General features: G+C 54.3%; 1 protein-coding gene across 3 annotated transcripts in view; it reads right to left on the bottom strand.

Moving 5' to 3' along the window:
- The window catches only part of PHF21B (PHD finger protein 21B), a 90,943-nt gene extending 79,796 nt beyond the window's left edge, over positions 1-11,147 (bottom strand). For 2 of the 3 annotated variants that reach the window (XM_064590496.1, XM_064590498.1), the window contains exons 1-2: positions 9,879-11,147; positions 8,906-8,971 (exon numbers count right to left, since the gene is read on the bottom strand). In XM_064590496.1, the coding sequence (XP_064446566.1) occupies positions 8,906-8,971; positions 9,879-9,932 (120 nt within the window). In that variant the 5' untranslated portion in view covers positions 9,933-11,147. Of the gene's footprint in view, positions 1-8,905; positions 8,972-9,157; positions 9,583-9,878 lie in introns of those variants that run through there. The other variant, XM_064590497.1, reaches the window with a different exon arrangement.
- Between the last annotated feature and the right edge of the window lie 9,892 nt (positions 11,148-21,039).

The following is a 21,039-nucleotide window of genomic DNA, read 5'->3' as shown; positions in this document are numbered from 1 at the left end:
AGGGGCGAGGACCATGAGGCCCAGAACTGGATTACAGCCCCTCCACTCACTGCTTGTGTCATGTCAACAAGCCCCTCGATCTTTCTGGGCTTCAGCCTGTCCTCAATAAAATAGAAATTAGGAGTAGGCTTTCTCCAAAGCGTTATGTGAACAGTGAATGGGTTGGTCCAAGAGAGGCCGAGGAGGGGCTTGGCTCAGGCTAGCCTTGAACAAGGAAGCTGGGACTGAGGATGGAGAATCAGAAGATGACCACCAGGTCCCACCTGCTGAGGACCCGGGGCTTAATGCATTGTCCTGTAGAACCCTCTGAGCGCCTCTCTCATGTCATTTCTTGAGCACTTACCGCATGCCACTCTCTGCTACCTGATTTGCAAGGGGCTCTGATTCCCATTTTACAGCCACTGAATGTGGGACAGACACAGGAGGATGGCGCTGGGTCTACAACTCCTCTCTGTCCAGTTATAAAGCCTGTGCTGAACCTCTTTGTTACATGCCTCTCGGAGACAGAAGTTAAAAACCTTCTTGGCGGCCCTCTTCTGGTAGAGAAATCAAATCCAGAGTCCTAGTTCCTTAAACAATGTACATTCCAAACAGCGTAGCCATGCTGCACCCTCCTCCGGAAACCTGCCTCTTCCCCTGAAGTCCCCCCGTGTCTGGGATAAGGGCCTCCTTGAGTCCCCCGCGTGTCACCATGCCAAAATGCTGCTCGGCGGCAAGAGCCCATGTGGCTGGAGAAGGCAGGCGCTTGCTCGGACCCAGCGGCCAGCTCCGGTGGGCAACCAGGCAGCGGCGTGTTTCGTATGGGCTCATCCAAGTGATGTGAAAACGGGAGCACGCCCGTGACTCGCTTCCCGGACAGACAAAGGTATCGGAGGAAAAACTTGCTAAATCACAGGGCTAATCATCATAGCCAGCAGCTCTAATGAGGCATCGTGGGATTACCAAAGTTATTATCAGAGTCATCTCATTGAAAAAATTCAAAGCTAATTGAAATCAATTGTACAGCTCCGTCAGCAGCTGTTTTAAGAGGCTAAATATCAAAGCGAACCCTGGACTAGCTGGAGAAGAAGGTTCTATCACGAGCCACGGGGCAACAGGACACCCTCACTTGGAAAAGGACGTGGGGAAGAGTCCTGAGCAGCAATGCAAAGGTGGTGGCACCTCAGGCGCAGGGCGGGGCTCAGCAGGTGTCTTCTGTGGTCACGGATGCAGGGACCACAATTCCCTTCAATCTACCCCTTCGCTTCCTGGTTGAGATAGGTCCTATTACTACACCCACTTTACGGAGAGGAAGCTCAAGGCAGCAAAATGACTTGTCCAAGGCTACCCGGCCAGATGTGGGGAGCTGGGATAGGAACTGCGGTGTGTGACGTTAGGGTCTCTGCTCTTGTGGCTACATCACGTTTGACTCTACAACAGAAGACACCGTCTCAGCAGTCCCAAGCTGTTTGACCTTGGGAAGCTGCCCTTCTCCGATCTGTCCAGCAGGAAAGATTCCCCTGCCCGGCCTGCCCCCAAGTCATGGGATTAGCCTGACAATCAAAAAGACAGCATCAAAGAGGTGATGGAACAGACAGACCCGTCGAAGAGTATGGTGCTGCAGACAGCCGAGGCATGCGTCTCTGTGCAACTTGTCTCTCTGCTTCTCTACAGGTGGAAGCGTCACCTCCTTGGAGCGATCCCCCAAGCACCCCATCAGAGCACACCCTCCCACCTGCTGCCCAAGTGAGCCCGGTGGTTGAACAGCTCATGCAGACGCCTCACTGAGCTTCAATTCAAGGGATAGGAAACGGTGGATACACCTGTCTCCCCAGCTATATGTGAAAATGTTTGCAGAGACCGGTGAAAGCATTTTGTAAGTGTAAAAAGCCTTACAAAATGAGACGTCACTGTTGCTAATACCACACCACCCGCCATCACGTCCATATGTCCAGTACTCGGTGGATGCTCATTCAATGCTTGTGGAATTCAACCAAGTTCTTCCCAAGACAGATGTGCACAACAGGATGTCAAGTGTAAAAAGCAAGCTGAGACATGGTATGCTTGGTGCCTGCACTGCGCGTGTTTATCTGTGTTACAGGTGTCTGTGTGCGCACAGAACATGCCCTGCTCTCATCCCCAAGCAAGGACGGGGTGGAAAGAAGGGGGCTTGTGTTTTCGCACCTTCAGATTCGTACTATGAACCTTTTTCCAAGCAAGCATGTGTTGCTTTTACAATAAAAACTTTTTTTGAAAGCAGAATTCTTCTTTATCTCCTCATTGTTAAGAGAAATAATAAAAAGAACATTGGGGGCGCCTGGGTGGCTCAGTGGTTAAGCGTCTGCCTTCAGCTCAGGTCATGATCCCAGGGTCCTGGGATGGAGCCCCGCATCGGGCTCCCTGCTCCGCGGGAAGCCTGCTTCTCCCTCTCCCACTCCCCCTGCTTGTGTTCCCTCTCTCGCTGTGTCTCTCTCTGTCAAATAAATAAATAAAATCTTAAAAAAAAAAAAAAAAAGAACATTGATCACCGTCTTCCTTAGTTAAGATTTTTCTTCAGGAGAATGGTAATTATTTTCTTAGTTCAAAAACAAATCCTCTCATTTTCAGTACGTAATCCTGAAAAGTTATTAACTGACTTATATTATGTACGTATTACACGCACTTCATATATATACTTATTGGTACATATTGACACATTTGTTACTTATTTCATTTATCATATACTTTATAGTCAAAATAAAAGCAGTAATACAGACATAACTGATAAATACGTATATATGTATATGTACATACACACACTTACATTTTTTTATTTTTTATTTTTTATTTATTTATTTATTTTTTTTTTTTGCACACTTACATTTTTTTAAACCAACTGACCAGAGTTGCTAACTAGGTTTCTAGAAGCTCCACCCCTCAGCTCTAAGCTCTGGTGAAGGTAGGAGGAAGAGGATCACCAAGTGGTGCCCCTGTCCTCACAGCCTGTTAGTTCTGGTCACCCAGGGCTACGGGGCCAGCAGCCTCCCAGCCTCCTCCCCCATGTCATGCACAGGTCCCATCGTCCATACGAGAGCCTCCCTATTCAGGGGACAAACATCTAAAGAGCTCATATGGCCTGGCTGGGCCAAGCAGGGAGGGAGTTCAGGGCTCCTTTTTTCTCCTCCCTTCCCACCTGCTCCCAGCACCATTCCTGCCCCTTCTTGATCTGTGAGCACTTTCCAAGCCTACGGTGTAAAATCCAGGCCTTCCATCCAGGCGAGTGATGCCTTCCTTGCTCTGGCCCCAGCTCGCCTTCTCTGATGTCCCTCTTCTGCTCTCTCCCATGGTCTTACTGCCAGAAAGCTCACAGCACCTGCAGGTTTCTTCAGGCCATTGTCCCTTAGCGGGCTCAGCCACCAGTTTCTCCCATCCACAACCCCAGGTGTCCTCGAGGACCCCTCCCCCAACCCCCTCCAGGAAGCTATCCTCAGTCTCCAGGCCAGGAACAACACTGGTGTTCCCACAGTGTGATTTTCCCAGCACTTTTCCGGAAACATGGTTATCTATGCCTTACTCTTTGGTGAGGTTTCCAAGGGCAGGGAATTGTGGGTCTTACTCATTTCTATGTCTGCTCATTTCGAACATATGAGAACCTGCCACTTATTGCGTGCCTACTATAGGCTAGGGATTTGGCGAGGACCATTTGGTAAATCACTGCTAATCCTCATGCCCATCTTGTGACAAGGTCATCCACTCGCTCAACAAATGTGCATTCAGTCCCTACAAAGCACTGCCTTGAGAATATAGGGGCAGAGGTAAAATAGATGGAGCCACCGCCCTTCACGGAGCTTACAGTCTAGCACAAAGCAGACAGGAAAAGATCCCAGAGAGACAATAGCCAGCACTCTCTAGAGGCAAGGAAATGCTCAAGGTGCCAGAGAAGCTGCCGGAAGCAACCATAGAGACAGCGCTGCCATGTGCAGGAGGGAGATGGAGAGTGCCCTGAGCGGAGACCAAGCAGAACCAAGCAGAGAGTGCCCTGAAGCGGAGACCAAGCAGGGCAAGCAGAACATACCAGAAGGGGCAAGAGGAGATACAGTACGTTATTCATGTGGCCAAGAGAAGGAAACAACCCAAATGCCCGTCAACTGGTGAACAGCCAAGCAAACTGTGGTCTACCTGTACAATGGAATATTATTCGGACACAAAAAGGAATGAAGGGCCACCACCTGCTACCACTGGGATGAGCCTTGAAAACATGATGCTCAGTGAAAGAAGCTGGTCATAAACAGAGCACATCGTGTGATTCCATTCACAGGAAAGCCAAAATAGGCAACTCTCTAGAGACAGAAGGCAGATCAGTGGTTGCTTAGGGCTGGGCGGGGGTGGGCAGCGAGTGAGAGCCAGGGGGTTTCTTTCTGAGGAATGAAAATGTTCTAAAATTGATGGTGGTGACAGTCGCAAATCTCTGTGAATATACACAAAAAACCCATTTAATTGTGCATTTTAAACGGATGAATGATAGGATAGGTCAACTGTACTTCAATAAAGCTGTTCTGGGTTTTGTTGGTGGGGGGGGGTTTTGTTTGTTTGTTTGTTTTTACAGGGGATGCAGTGAGGAGGCTACTGCAATCTTCCAACTAAGAGGTGATGGAGGAGGGGCCCGAGTGGTGGGGGGGGGGGTGTAGAGGAAGAGGGATTCCAGGAACAGGGTTCAGGTGAGGGTGGGAGGGACATGGGCTGTTGGGGGGTAAGGGTGGTGGTGGGCAAGCCAGGGCTGGGGGTTGCTGTCCTAGTCCATACTCTTCCCTGCAGGGGATAGAACGTGGAACTTTGGGACACTTTTCTCTTTAGCACATAATGATGCTATCAGAAGCATGACAACTTCCACTCAAAGTCAGGAAGATGAAAATTTACCCTCCTGGATAGGGACAGCCTTGAAGGAAAGCCTGGAAAATGGCATGTCCTTTTACCAAAGGACTGCAAACAATCGGGAGCTTTCGGAATAAAACCCAGCCTGCAATTTCCTTTGGTGGATACTTCCAAGGCAAAGTCCCTCTGGTGTCCACCACGGCTAGTGAATCACAGTGAAGACATGATTCAGCGCCCGGGTGCATGCCACATACATAATACCTTTCAAGAAGACATATTTTTATGGCTGCACTTAAGGACAGCCCCTCGGAATCCAGAGTCCATCAAATCGATGGATCGAGCGGCACAAGAGGCCCCAAGTTCACCTCTGGGGGGGTCTCTCTCTCACAAGGCCACACCAGCCCGGGCTGCAGTTAACACAGAAGGCTCTTCTCCCTCTGTGGTGAAGCTGAACTTCATGAAGTTCAGGTCTGGAAATGCCCACTACATGTGACACCTAAATGTCGTGCTGAGAACTCCAAAGAGGGAAGGAAAACAAACAAACAAACAAACGAACAAAAAAACACAGTATTCATGATGGGTCTGTTATTTACACGGAAGTGCTTGTTGCTTGACAATTTAGATAAAAATGTTACTGCCTCTCTGCATGTGCTGCAAATTCATGGCGTAAAACCACTGGAGCAACTAATGGAGTCTTCACACATCACATGTCGTTAAAGACGAGGGGTCCGTCCTCCACTGGAATTCAAAACCTGGCAGCCAGGCGCAGCCACACCTGGGAATGCAGCCTGGCCAAAACTCAGCTCTGACCAACTCCCCACACCTCCTTTTTCTTTTTTTTTAAAGGAAAAAATATGAACTCCGTTTTCAAACAGTGAGGTCCTATGGAAGCTGGTTTCCTGTTTATCCCCTAGTCCACCAATGGTGGGAGACACTGGAGAGTTATACAGGATTTGTATCTCTCTACTTCTGACCGGCAACCAACCTATTTACTTCTGCGAGTCCTTGATAAACATCTTTAAACACTTGTCCATGTTTCTAGAAATCACTGAAAAAATTCCAGTGTCAAGGGTGTGAATGGGAAAGTGATGGCTGGGCACCAAAAGATATTACTCAGCTGCTATTGTATTTCTAACAGATGCGGATAATGGGGTCATCCGTTCGCTTTACTATCTAGTTCACCATCCACGTATGCACTTTTAATTGAAACTTAACCTTTACATCCCACATTCCAAGCAGGAGCAGCACAAAAACACATCTCTGGAAGTGTAAATGGTATGAATTTCTTCCCGAGCAAATCTATAAATGAGCACTACCTTTAATTTTATGTTGAGTCAAAAACAAACTCTAAAATACTGGCCTTTTCATACCTGCTCCCACATTTCTGCTACTCCAGGGCAGGCTCCGAGGTGACCAAGCAGAGCCCCCGCTGCTCCTCTTCCAGACCGTGGGTGCAGCCCAGAATCACCTCCAAAGAGCCTGTTCATGGACCTTTCCCCAGCCGAGCTGCCAATCACCACCAAACTCTCCCAAGGAGGGAGAGACGAGTAAATGTTAAGTCTACCCAACTCATTTCATAGGTGACCTCTGAAAGATTTCACCGCGGAGCTCGGGAGAGACAAGGCAGCTTTATTAGCATGCTGCACCACGGCCCCGGCCCCCTCCCCTCCCTCTTTTATGAGCCCTTGTTATATAAAATGCCACAAAGGGAAGAGGAAAAACAACAGACAGTTCCAAACACAAGTTCCGATGGCCAGGCCCAAGGCTGGCTGCTTACCATATGTTATATTTAGTCATTTAAAAGAGAAACATTTTTAAAAGGCCAGAGAACAAAAGTTTTCCTTGTTCCCTTTCTTTCTGAACACACACTCAACACACACAAAAAGATGGAGGTACATTCCATTCGCAAGCATCTCTCCTTCCCCGAGTTCAAATTTAAAGGCAAAGACAGCCTGGAGTAGGAAAGCTCCTTCCCCGAAGCTGCACTGGAGCCTCCAAACACAATTTCAAATGTTTCTCTCAGCCTCATCGAAATTCCGGCATGACAGATAATAAATAGCTACTCATTTACTATCATCATAAAATTTTAAACAGCCTTGAAACAGTTGCTACAACACAGAAGAAATGATCAAACCCAAGCCCTGAAAAGCCACTCTAAATAGTAAAACTATTGCCATGTAGAAGCACACATAAAGACATTGTTGCAATAAATGCTGTGGATTACTGGATTCTCTCCCTCTCCCTCCCTCCCTCTCTCTCTTAAATCTTCCACTCAGAGCATAAGAGTCAACAACTTGTCGTTCTACCCAGTGAAAAAGGGCTTAGCATCCCTCGCTATCACACTGTACCGGATTTGGTGATGCGGTTTTTTTTTTCTAAAAAAAATAATAATAATAATAAAGTATCTGATTTGATTCTACACAGCGATTAAACATCTTTGTGCTCAGCGAAGGGTCTTCCAACCCCTCCCCCTCCAAAAATGGCATCAAAGCAATCAAAATGGTAATGCCGGGCCTGGGTCCCCTCCCCCCGCGAACTCCCCGACTTTGCCGGGGCCGCGCGCCGGACCCCCCTCCGGCGGGAATGGAAGCTTCCACGCCTGGACGGGGGCGCGGGCCGGGCGGGCGGGCGGGCGCGCGCGGCCGGGGGGGGGGGGGGGGGGGCCGCGGCACCGACAGAAAGGGGTTAATGCATTCGTCGCAACCCTCCCGTCCAGCCGGGCGCCCCCGACCAGGCGCGGACCCGCGGGGACAGCCATCTTTCTTTCCGCAGTCCCCGGCCCCCTCCTCTTCCGCACGCCCCCTCCCACCACTTTTCAACTTTAAAGACTCGAAATTTACACCCGGCCTCCGAGTTCTCCCGCTCCGCGGTCGCCGCCACCCCCGCCGCTCTCGTCCCTGTCTCTCCCTCCACCGAAAACCCCTCCGGGGAGGGGGCATCGGATCCGCGGCCAGGAGTTGGGGGAGGACGGAGGGGGCCACCGCGGCGGCCGCAGCGGGGGCGGGGGCGGGGGCGGGGGCGGTGCTGTCCAAGTTTGGTGCTGGCGGCGGCGGCCGGCATTCCGAAGGAAGCGCGATCGATGGCCAGGGGGCGCGGCGGGGCGGGGGCGGGCCCGCGGAGGGGAGGGGCCGCGGGGAGGGGCGCCGGCGCCCCCGCCCCCGCCAGCCTCGGAGCCCCGGGAGCGCCATTGGCTGCGCCGCTCAAAGTTCTCGGCTCCGGGCGGCGCGGGGAAGGGGCGGGAGCGCGTGTGCGGGGAGCGGGGCGCGCAGGGGGAGGAGCGGAGGGGGAGGGGCGCGAGCGGCGGGGAGGGAGGGGGCGGGGGCGCGCGGCCGGCCGCGCTCTGGCGGCGGCATCTGTTCGTGGTGCTGAAACCCCGAGCGCTGAGCTCAGCGTAACTAAGTCACAATGGACAACTTTTCCTCCCCGGAGGGGCCGGGAGGGGGGTCGGCGGCCGTGCCCCCCACCGCGAGGCGCTCGTCGGGTGTCCCAATCCACGCCTGCAGGCCAGAGACCAAAGTTGGGGCAGAACTGGGGGGTCCTGGGGGCGCCTTTCTTTTGTTCCCCGGGAGCTGGCGTCAGGTTCCGAGAATAAAAAGTGATGCTGGAGAAGTGGAGGGGAGGGGGGAGCCCAGAGGAACGATTCTTTAAATCAGATTTGCAATGGAATCCAGAAATCGCTTCCAAGGAGTTTGGTGTCCAGGCCCGAAATACCGCCCCCCGCCACCCCCACCCTCACACCGGCGTGAAGTGGGGGACACCAAGCCGGGAGAAATCGCCACATTCCAAAAACATGTCCACCAACTCAAAATGGACGCCGGGCTGCTCGCCGCCTTTTAAGTGCAGCTTCTCTCTTTCGGCCACTGCGGGAGCCTTGCTCTCCCCCCTCGGCCTCCAAGAACCCGGCTCTTTCTTCCAGAAAAAGGGGGGGCCGGGTAACTTTGAGGGCTGCAGACTCCTTTGGGAGTCTGAGCGTGCGGCGCCGAGGCCGGCACTTTTTAGGGTGCTGCCAAAGTGCCGGGCGACCCCTCCTCCCACCGCGGGCGGAGTTGGGGGGCGCAGGCTCCAGCTCGCTTACTTGTGTGTCGTTGAGCGCGGCGATCCGCGGCTGCCTTTCGTGGAGCTGCTTCTTGAGGTCGCCGTTCTGCGGAAACACGGAGGAGCGGGCTCAGGCCGGCCGCCCCGGGGGGTCGAGTGCGCCCGGGGCCCCGCGGGCCGCAGCCCCCCCCCCCGGCAGCTCGCGGGCCGGGCTGTCCGCAGCGCGCCCCAAGTTCCCCGGGCTGCGTCCCGCACGCGCGGCGGCCGGGCAGTGCCGCGCGGGGCCGCTTACCTGTGGCTGCCGCCTCATCGGGGCAGCTCGCGGGGCGGGGCGGGGGCCGCGGCCACCCGGCGGCGCGCCCCGAGCCGTGCAAGTTTGCAGGCAGGGGTGCGTGTGCGAGTGAGTGTGAGTGTGACTGTGTGCCGGGGGAGGGGGGAGGAACAAAGAGCCAAGTAAACACGGCGAGTCCGTGTCGAGCAAAGCTCATAAATATTCAAGTCGCGTCCTAATCTCCCCAACACACACACGCGCACGCCGCAATTCCGCTCGGGCTCCGGCCGCCACGCCGCTGCCAGCCCGAGCAACAATCGCCAAAACTACTTTTGCAAACTGTGCGGGGCTGCACGGGGGTGGGGGCCGGGTGGGGGTCGGCCCACACTCTCACACAAACACCCCGGGGCAGGCTCACGAAGGGGCCCCCTCCTGGCACCCTCAGTCCTGCAGACCCTGCGTGGAGAAAGAGAAGATGCGGGGCTCAGGTCCCGCGGGCTCCGGACCCCACCCCCCCAAACTGTGCAGGACTGCAAGAGAGGAGGGAGGAGGAGGAGCCCGGGGGGCGGGGGGCCGGGCACGTAAAAACTCCCCCCAGCCCCGGGGCAGCCTCGAGGAGGAGCCCTTTCCGGGCACCTTCAGCCGTGCAGACCTTGCGACGACGAGGAAGAGGACGCCGGGCTCGGGTCCCTGAAGCCCCCCCCCAGCCCCCCACTCCTGGCCTGGGGCCCGGGTCGCCTACCTGGTGGCGCGCGAGTTCCACGGCGAGCGCCTCGGGCCGGCTCTGCAGCTCCATCCCGGCAACTTGGGCAGCACTTTGCGCTCACTTTGGCCCCGGCTCCCGGGAAGTTGCGCGACTCCACGGGGGCGGGAGCGGGCGGGGCGGGCCGGGCCTCCGGGGAGGGAGGGGGCACAGGAGCCCCCTCCCCCAAGGCCGAACGGGAGGGAGGGAGGGGGGTCTGGCGAGGGGGAAGAAAGGCGGCTGGGCGCCGCGGCGCCGAGCCCGCGGCCGCTCCAACTCCTCAGGCTGCCCGGCAAGTTGCGCCGGGTCCCCGGGCCGCCCGCGCTGGCCGGCGCATGGCCCCCAGGCGCCGGGAGCCCCGCGCAGCCCCGCGCAGCCCCGCGCGCGTCCGCCCCGGCGCCACCGCCGCCCGCGCGAGCCGCCGGCCGGCAGGGACTATATTTCCTCCGGCGCGCGCCTGGATCTCGTTGGGCCTCGGCAAAGTTGTGCCTCGGCGCGATGCTGATTCGGCAGTGCCCGGATGGAGCGGGCCGGGGCGGCGGGGGGCGGGGCCGGAGCCCGCCGCCCGCCCCGCCCCGCCCCGCCCGCGCGTGCGCACTGCAGCCCCGCCGCGGCCCGGTGCCCGACCCGAGAACAAAAGTGGCGGGGCGGAGGGGCGCAGCCTCGCGGGGCCGCGGTCGGGGCTGCCGGCCGCGGGGCCGTTCCGGCCGGACGCCCCTCCACCTCTGCGCCCCCGCGCCCGGCCAGACGCGAGGAAACCGGGCCGCGCTGCCCAAGGCCGGGGCTGGGGAGACTTTCCGGTGGGAGGGGAAAAAATGTCCATTTTCTTCCGTTTCTTTTCTGTTCTGGCTCTCGCTGCTCCCTCTCTTCCTCTACTCCCTCTTCCTGCCTCGGGCAGCCTCCCTCTGCTACTTTATTTACACTGCCTGCCGTGCCCTCCCGCCGCCCTGCACACCGGCGCGGCTTCTCGGGAGATTGCGTTGGTCCTGCCGCCAGATTCCCCCACCGCCTGATGGCCACCGTGTTGTTTCAACAGTATGAAAATTGATCTCTTGACTCTTCCTTTAGTAATCCCTTTTTTTTTTTTACACTCACAATTAAACTCTCAACAGATGTCACTGGACTTTTTAAGGCTGTTGTTAAAAATCGTAAACACGCCCGGTCAATGTGACATGAAACAGTTACAAGTACAGCTTGCCGAGGTCGTATTCCAAAACTCCCAGCCCACGGCGAGGTTAATGTCTCCGAGTCGATATTACCATGGTGGAGTTACCATCCTCATCGATTATCGGCCGAGTGCTTTGTGCCCTCTCCATAGCATCCTGGTATGTTTGGAAGACGCTGGGGGCGGGGGGTGGGGGACGGTGCAGTCGTCTTTCAAAGGAAACGTTTAAACCAATAAATCAGTATAACTTCATATTCCTGCACAGCACAAGATACAACGCAGGCGCACACGATCCACAGATGCCCCGCTCCGACATATGCCCACCCGCCACACGGCACTTCTGTCAGAAGTTGTTGGAATGTTTTTTCAGGTCAGGACCCCAGTGTGGCTCTGGCCTCCGTTTGGGCTTTTGCCACAAGTGACTTACGTGTTTGTCCCTTGGGCACCCAGATACCAGGGGCCTCTCATCTCTGACCCCAGTACCAGCCTTTAGAAAAAACTCGGTAACGGATCCCTGGTTAATCTGTGAGCTTTGTTATCCCACGCAAAACTAACACATGTTCTAAGTGGTAATGATCCATTTGGTCTAGCACCAACCAGGGACAAGCATGGTTCACCGAATGCAAAACAAAAGGGCTGACACTGGGCATCCTGAAGAGGCTCTGGCTCCTTCCACTCTGGGTTCAGCCCAACTCAGGATGGCATCCTCCCTCCTCAGTGCTTTCGCTGGCCTGGACACCAGCCTGGTAAAGTGGACCGCCCTGCGGGGAACAGTGGTCCGAGAGCCAGGGAGAGCTGTTGTGTGAGAGCCTTCCTGCTGTCATCTCTGTAAATGTCCCTGGCTTTTTGGTAAAAATTCATAATAATCTCGTTGGCCAGGTATGTCATTAAATCAACAGAGAGGACTCTCAGGTCATCTGTGACCCTCTCACGCTCAAAATGCTGGCTGGAGGAGACTGCTTTCTGCTGTGGAGACTTCGAAGTGCTGTCTGCAAGTTTCTGTTCATTAATTCAGGGCACAGTGATGCTCTTCTGCTTGGCCCTCTGTTGTTTTTGTAGCTACCTAATTCCTGAGCAAGCAACAAAGGCCCAGGGCTGGGGCACTCTCTGACAGTGAGGGAGCTGAAGCTGAAGTTCTCACGAGCAAACTTGCAGAGTCTGGTGTTGTCACTGCGGAGACACTGTTCTCTGACTCTGTCCTGCTCTCCCGGCCGCCCTCCCTTTGCCCATGCTGTGCCCTCCATGTGGAGTGTCTTTTCCCTCACAACCTACCTTTTTAAAAATCCTCTTCATCTTCCCGTGTTCACCTCAAATACCCCCTTTTCTGGGAAACTTCCTTTAGTTTCTACACATGAATTCTTCACTCCTCCCCCGGGAGACCCACCATGCGGAGCTCTTTAGCATGGGGCGCATTCTGTACCATAATAAAGGTGATTGTTTTCTTCCCCATGGGCGCCCGAGCCAACTCTGAGTCTGGTCTGGGAGCAGAGCCCAGCATCAGTATGTTGATGGATGGTCCCGTATGCCTGGAACAAAGTAGGTGCTTAATAGAGGAGCAGGTGAGTGAGGGGTGGGTGGATAAATGGATGGATAGATGCTAAGAGAAATACAATCCGTTTCTGGAAAGGTGGGCCAAAATAATGGCCATAGGAGTGAGCAGTGTCTACAACCCATCCCAGAATCCATTATTTCTCTTCACCTGCATTGTGATCAAGTGGACAGGGGGCCTGGATTAGAGCTTGAATACCTGAGTTTGAGACTGGGCCCACCCCTTAACAGCCTCATGACCTTGGGCAAGTCACTCCACATCTCCCAGCCTCCGTTTCTTCAGATGTCAAAGGGGAATGGGAATTATCCAACCAACCATAGGTACCCCCAGATCCACTCAGGTCCTCGCAGCCTCAGACCTTGGCTACTTGCTCTGTGGGGAGCCCCAGTCACAGTTCATCGCTGTGACCAGTCAGAGGTGAGGGCCAGCCTGCAGCATGGTCTCCTGCACACGGCTGCCACAACGGGGGTGGGGCAGCTCTGGCACCTTGTCCAACCCTGTGAACCGTGGGGGCCTGGCTGCTCCCTGCCTCCCCTGCTGGTTTCGGAGTGAAGCTTTGCACCTTGGACGTGGATCTGGCCCCCATGATGACCGACAAAGGCCGGAGTAACACAAACTTGGAAGTCCAGGGGAGTTGGCTAGTACCTCATCAAATGAACTTAAAGCAACCAGAAACAGGATTCAGGAAGGAGCCAGCAAATCAATATCACTCCCTTCCTTGGCTGGTTGGATGCTCTGGGTTGGATCCACTTTGTGTGAAGCGGTAGGCTTTGCAAGAATCCATCACCTTGACATTGCTTTCCTTCTTTCCCTCGCTTTCCCCTCATCTTGCTGCCCTAGGATTGCACCCCAAAAATAGACTTTAAGGTTTGTTTTGCCTCTGTTTTCAAAGGACCCCCCGCTAAGAAGGGGGAGAGCTACAGGGTTCTGGTGAGGATTAATGAGATCACATCTAAGAAAGCCCTTAGTACACTGGAAAGAACAGAAAATGTTGGTGATAATTCTCAGACTAAAGAACTGGTCTTCAGTTTCTCCCCTGCATGAAAGGTTCCTATAAAAAGCCAAGGTGAATCTTGAAAGCAGCTCAGTAAGCATTTAATATGCACCCACATTGTACAGGGCCCTACACTAGGCGCTATGTGATAGACATCCGATTAGACGGATCCCTGGCTCTTGGGGGGACTCTGGTGTGGTGAGGTTCCAAGAGAGAAAACACAGACATAAGAAATGATAATCCCAGGGGCCCTGCATTAAAAATAGCACAGAATGAGGGGAATGGGGGAGTGGGGGAGGGAAGGGTTAATTCTGGGAAGGGTGGTCAGAAAGGGGCTGTCAAGAAGTCATTTGAGCAGTGCCTTGAAAGGGTAAGAACAGCATTTGTTCTGGGTTTTACCATTCATGAAGCATTCTCCATATCTGTGATCTCATTGACCCTCAGAGGAGTTCCAGGATGTAGGTTGGGCACCCCCAGTTTTGAAGGTTGAAGGACCAATGCGGAGCGCCCTAGCTTCACTGGGAGGGATGCACAGACTGAGGCAGAGGAGACCCGGGCTCTTCCACTTAGGAGCTGCGTGATCCTGGGCAAGTTGGCTGAGGACAGATTGGTTTGCAATGACAGGGAAGGGTACTGTAGCAGAGGAAGCAGCATAAGCCAAGGTCCTGAGGCAGAGACCTCGGAGGCCTCTAAAATTCTTACCCTTTCAAGGCTCTGCTGTAACGGTGGAGAGAAGTAGGGCGGAAAAGATCGTGGGACCAGACCACATGGGTTTCAATGTGGCACGCCGGCGGGGGGACCCGCCCAAGGTTTCTGCACAGTTCCGGTCAGCTCTGTGCACTGACATGACTGCATGGTGATGCGAAGGATGCAGGACAAGGTGGGGGGCAGCTGGGAGGTGAAGGCCAAGATCCAGGACAGAGGTGCCCACACCTGGCCTGAAGGAGAAGACAAGGAGAGAGGGCCACCACGGGCCCCCGCCGAGATGAAGCGTGGGGAGTAGCAGGAAGGGACTCGAATGTCTGGTGCGGGGCACACCCATGTGAGTGAGGTCTCGGGGAGGGTACAAATTTGACTTTTCATTAGTGATCCTGTTGTAGGCACCATTTATTGAGAGCTTTCCCTCTGCCCTCTGCAGAAGGCACCCTTTATTTCATGTGATCCTGTGGAGGGGAGTACAACTATCCCCACTTTCCAGATGAGTACACTGACACTCAAAGTGGTTCTGGAACCTTCCCAAGCTGCATAGCTATGGAGGTGGTATCCACGCACATCAGAGGCCTACGACAGTTCCGTTTGTGATTACTGTCCTGGGTAATATTTAAGAGTGTCCTTTTTTACTCTCCAGTGTGTCCCAGCCTGGAGGACTAATTGTATGGTCAGCCCGCTATAGGGATGGGGGCAGAATTCACCCCCCCCCCCCAATTCTCATGGCTCCAGCGCCTGCTGTCTTCCCAGGACTCCACTCGGTCTCACCCGGCATGGTGCCCCATTATCTAGAGCAGTGGCCGGAGGTCAGGGTCAAAGCCTGGGGCACTGGTGCAGGGCACTCAGGTTCCAGCGGGGCTGAGCCACAGGACAACCTCAGCGTCACAGACTGTTACTCTGCTTCCTGCAAATGGGTGGCCAGGCCCTGTCCAGTGGCTTGCGCACCAGCTCGGAGCCTGCACAGTGTATCTGGGAGACATCTGCCAAACACGGACAGGCTCAAGCCTGGAGCCTGCTGTCCCTGAGCATCTCCTGGAATGTCGCTGGGCACCTCCACTGGCCAAGCCCCGCTCTAAGCTCACCGGCCCCATGGGCAGCAGCACCCTCCACTGATCCTGGAGTCACCCTCTCCTCTGATGTCCCGTATCACACACACTTCAGGTAATTAGTTAAGTTGAGATCATACTGGATCAGGGTGGGGTCTACCTCCAATATGACTGATGTCCTTCTCAGAAGAGGAGAGGAGGGACCCAGAAACACATGGGGACAATGCTATGTGATGACAGAGACAGAGATTGGAGTCCCTAAGTCAAGAAACGCCAAGGATTGTCAGAGCCACCAGAAGCTGGGGGAGAGGAGGCCTGGGAAGGATTCTCCTCCTTCGAAGGACCAGACCTATCGACATCTGGATTTAGGACTTCCGGCTTCTGGGCTGTGAGAGGATACATTCCTGTTCCTTTAAGCCCCCAGTGTGTGGTACCTCATTACAGCAGCCCAGGAAACCCACACCCAGCCAAGCCTCCCTTGCAATGAGCAGACAGGCTCAGGTCCCCGTCCCACTGCCCCACAGTCCTGTGGGCACACGGGCCTTTCCCAGACCCTCACTCCTGCGTCTCCCGGGGAGAAGAGGGGAGCACAGGGTCGGGTATGTTCCGATCCACAGTGACCCAGAACCTCTCAGGTTTTAGAAGTCATAGGATGTGTGTGCCAAGCATTTTCAGACATCTGCAGTGGACCAGTGCATCACCCAGTAATCACACGCCTCCATATTTCCACTGCCAAATGTGCAAATACACACCAGAAGGGAAACGAGAACCACCCAATGACCTCCTGTCAGCTCACATCAGGGTTTGCTGCCAAGCAGGGGTGAGCACCAAACTTATCAGCGTAACACCGAGCATGTTTTGGATTTCAGAACTGCACGTAAGGGATTGTGCACACAGTCGGCCAATGAGAACTCATTGATTTCCCTTCATCACCACCCTGGCCCTGGCCCCACTGCGTCTTTAACTGATTCCAACTACACAGCCGTTCCCAGGCCTGGGAGGACAGGAATTATTGCTGTCCTGCTACCAGGGGGTAAACTGAGGCAAGGAGACGCCCACGGGACACACTCAGCGTCACCAGGAGCCCAGGGTGTGTGCCCATCACGGCACAGACTCCATACCTTGGACCCCCCCCCAATGCTCTCGCCCCCTCCCGGCACCAGACAGCATCTGCTCACCTGCACGGCCCCTGTGTATTCATTCTGAGGCTGTTACAAAGCGCTGCGCACTGGGGGGGCTCAATCCACAGAGACCCGTTCTCTCAAGACTGGAGGCTGGAAGCCAAGAGCAGGGGGGCGGCAGGGTCCATTCCTTCCGAGGCTGTGGGGGACACTCTGTTCCAGGCTTCTTTCAGCTTCTGGGGGTTTGCTGGCATCTTTAGCATCACCCCAACCTCTGCCTCCATTTCCAAATGATAGGCTCCCTGTGGATGTGCCCCTGTGTCCAAAGTTCCCCCGTTTATAAGGGCACCAGTCATGTTGGATTAGGGGCCACCCTCATGACATCATTTTAACTTGGTGACTTCTCTGAAAACCCTATTTCCAAATAAAGTCCCATGCTGAGGTACTGGGGTTAGGACTCCAACATAGGAATATTGGGAACACAGTCCAACACAACAGTTTATCAGGAGATTTCTTTCTGAGATGGCCAACTGCATATGGAGGAGTGTGGAACACTGAGTTTCCATTCACTCCCTATGCATTTATTAAGCATGGACCCTGTGCCCGTCCCTGCGCTCCTGTGAGTTCTTAGTCATTGCTGCTGATTTGCATATCTAGTCCCACGTAGCAGGCATGCACAGGGACTATGGCTGTGCTTTGCTTGGACGTTTTGCTAATTTGGGATGGACTCTGCTCCTTTACTCCCCAAGCCACCTCCCTATCCTCTCTTCAGGAGCCATGCATTTCACCTGATTTATAAATGGAAGAGACAGGATGCCCATCCATGTGCTCTGGGAACCCTCTACCAGCCAGAGAAGGAGAGGTGGAACTGAGGCCACGGGGGGAGGCCTTGGCTGGCCCTCCTTTGGCCGACCGCTCCCAAGGTCCCTGGGCGACACTTGCCGTCTCTGACCCATGAGAGTCCTCCCTGTACTCAGTGAAAGCTTTTACTTGAGCTCAGGAGGCAGCTGGGACTGGAACTCCAGGCTCCTGGCTCTCTTCATTTATATCAGCTACACATCAGTTGACTATAGTTTGGCAATTTTTTAAAAAGATTTTATATGGGGCACCTGGATGTCTCAGTTGGTTAAGCGTCCGACTCTTGGTCTCGGCTCAGGTCATGATCTCAGAGTCCTCAGATTGAACCCTACGTCATCAGGTTCTGCTTGAGATTTTCCTCTCCCCCTCCCTCTCCCCCTCCCCTGCTCGCTCTCACTCTCTCAAATAAATAAATCTTTTTTTAAAAAAGATTTTATTTTAAAGTAATCTCTACTCCCAACGCAAGGCTGGAACCCATGACCCCAAGATCAAGAGTCACATGCTCTACCAACTGAGCCAGCCAGGCACCCCTACAGTTTGACTTTTTTTTTTTCAAATATAGTTATTCCCAGAAGTCTCAAAGGTTACATTGCTTTACAGGGCATTTCTAAGCTATATACCTATTGCTAAGTCAGCTAGAGCTGAAAGACAAGTCACCATGTTAATGGATTATATGTTGACAATGAACTGAAGACTAGCTTGTTTCTGCCATCCAAAATCCCTTCCAACACGAACAGGACTGTTCTGGAGGCTGAATGAATCCCCCCAGGGCAGGGTGGTGCCCCTTTCCAGGCTGGGGAAGGTTCTGTGGGTCTTGCTCAAAGCTGAGGCTCCTTGGGTATTTGGAAAGGTAGAGGATGAGGAAGGAGCCAGCATGGACGGGTCACCCATCACTGTATGTGCCTACCGCAGGCTAACTGGACTGTTTCGCCATATCATCATTTACGTCAATCTTGTGCCCTGCCCCCCTGCATGGCAGATGTAATTGCTCGATGTTTGAAAGGGAAGCCCCGGGAAGCTAAAAAGTCGTCCCAGATCTTGGCCAGTGTGGGCTGGGGTGAGGATTCAAACTCGGAGCTGTCTGATTCCAAACCCAGGACGGTTCCACCGCTCTGGCCACCTCCCCTGCTAGCTGGGTCTTCATCCTGGTGCCATTACAAGTTTGGGGTCTAAAAGCCATTTGGGGGAGTTGTTTTTCTATTTCCCAATACATTTTCTTAGCTCCCCTGCAAACAACAGTACAGTTTTCAAAGGCAGAATTCAAAACCCAGAGAAACCACGTTACTGAGGCATGGCTGATCCCCAGAAAGCTGTGTATCCTCAAGGTGCACGACTTGGTGAGCCGGGAGGTAAGTGATGAGACCATCACCACAGTCAAGGCCATGAACTTATCCATCCTCTCTAAACGTTTCCTGCTGCCCTTTTTATTTAAGACTTTTTAAATGTTTCCTTTTTTTCCTTTTACGGTAAGGGCACATCACATAAGACCTAGCATCTTGGCAGCGTGTCTGACTACAGTGCCCGGGCCTGCTGGCTAGGCCTATGGGGTACAGCCGACCTCCAGCTCCGATCCTCTGCCTCAGCCCCCATGAACGTCTCCACCCCTCCATGCGATCAGCCCTAAAACGGGGAACAGAGATGTGGACTGGGCTGAGAGAGAGGGTCAGAACTGGCGAGGTGGCTGCTGGACAGGGGAGGAGACGAGAATTAGCCCTTGCAGAGAACTTCCAAGGGGCAGCACTAAGCATAGCCACACACGCTCTTTGACTGATGATTTCATAATAGTCCCCGGGAAGTGTTAACGTCCTGCCCCGTTTACAGAGGAGAGAACCGAGGTGCAGCCATGGGAATCAACAGCCCAGAGTCACCAAGCCTGTAAATCAGGGGGGAGCCCTACATTTGAATCTGGGTCTGCCGGATCCCAAAATGGCAGCTCTCGATTCCAGAGGAGCACCTGCCAAAGGAAAGCTCTCTGGGCCCCAGGGTTGGGAGTGGCAGCGGCAGATCAGGGGAACGGGGGAGCCCAGCATTTGAAATCTTCAGCCTTTCTTCTGGGAGGTGTGGCCACCAAGCTGACAGCCTCGGGGAACCACCCTCACCACCTCCTAGTAGAAGCTTCTCTGGGGGGAAGGAGGGAGTGGGGACACAGGTACCTGATCATCCTTGGAGTCAGAAACTGTGGGCTGGAGGCTTGGCAGGTGCCCGTGGGCTCCTGGCTTCACCTCTGGGAGTTTGGGCTCCTCCTGGTGAAAGTGGTTGATGTGGACATCAAGTGAGAAAACAGCCAGGGAGGGACAGGAGGTTCCCAGGTGCAGCCGGACCGCCTGGCCCCCCACGGCAGGAGCCGCAGAGACAAAGGTAGTCCCCCACAGGAGCCAAGCCCCGGCACCACCGGAAATGTTTCTGTCCCAAAGCTTCTATTATTAGCAGAACCATCCTAATTAGTACTTTTACACCCACATCATAGACTCTAAGTCAGAGGTTCAATTCTCTTCTGAGAATGAGTCAATGTGTTGCACATATATGTAGGATGCCCTTTAGAAGGAGAAGTAAAATTCCTCTGGAACATACTGTGGGCTAAGCCTTATTTCTCCCTCACCTTTACGCCTGGAAGGCTCAAGAAGTCACAAGAGTGGAATTGCTTCTCTGATTTTCTTTCTCACACTTGGTGATGTTTTTACTTCCAGGCTTCTGGCCAAGCAGTGACTCTGACCCTGGGACCTCTCTGTAGAGTCATCGCAAAAGTTATGTTTCATTATCTGTCCCCGAGCCTGGTTCTTCTCTCCACGGACAAAGCCAAAGTGCATCTGGGGGAGTAATTATTGGGGAACAGAGTGAGGAAAAATGGGATTTCATTCCTAGGCATCATGTGTGGGTCCTACAATGTTTCTTTCGGCCATCATGCTGGAGGCTATGGGGACATGGGATCCTGCTAGGGTCTCCCAGTCTGATGGGGGTAACAGGTTCCTGCCCACCACCTCACAGGTGGGCCCAGAACAGATGCTGGTGAGAGGTACAAATAGGGACTGGAAAGCACGCAGGACGGAGTCCCCATTCTCGCTGGCAGGCTTCACATGTCATCATTCCCCTGGCCCCTGTGACACTCGGGGGAGGAGGCAGGGTACTGCCGTCACCTCCACTTTTCCTGGTTGAAACTGAGGCTCAAGGCAGGTTACTTGCAAGTCACCTAGTTGGTGGATGTCAGTGAGGATTTAGATGCCGAGGCGTGAATGCACAGGTGGGCTTGGGCACGGGCGTGCCGGGAGAGGAGAGAGGTGGTGGCTTAGCTTGGATCTAAGCCAGAAGCTGGTCCTGAGTAGGATTTGAATGGAAGAGTTTAGCTGGGCAGTGATCCAGGGAGGTGATCCCAGGAAGCACCTGCAAGTATGGGAAGTGGCCCAGGGAAAGGAAGGAAGCCCAAACAAAGTGAGTTAAGGAGCAGGTCACCAGGGTGGGCCACAGGGCTCTAACTGGGAAAGCATGTGGACCTCACCTCTGACTCGTCCTACTCAAGGGGAGAGAGCTGGGGTAGCTCTCCCCCAACTCCCTGCCCATCATTGATCAAGGACTGCTCCTGGGGGACATTCTCCTCACACCTGCTCCTGAGGCTGCAGAGTTGCAGATGATCACAGTAGAAGCTTCGGGGTGCATGGACGGAAGGCAGGAGAGTGCGAGGAATGGGACAGGGCATGGCAGCATCTGCCCCGCAAGAGAGGATTA

Source organism: Mirounga angustirostris, unplaced genomic scaffold (assembly GCF_029215605.1).
Source record: "Mirounga angustirostris isolate CCGP_5_RB_7025 unplaced genomic scaffold, mMirAng1.0.hap1 SCAF_5, whole genome shotgun sequence".
NCBI lineage: Eukaryota > Metazoa > Chordata > Mammalia > Carnivora > Phocidae > Mirounga > Mirounga angustirostris.
This window is presented reverse-complemented; position numbering and strand designations above follow the sequence as displayed.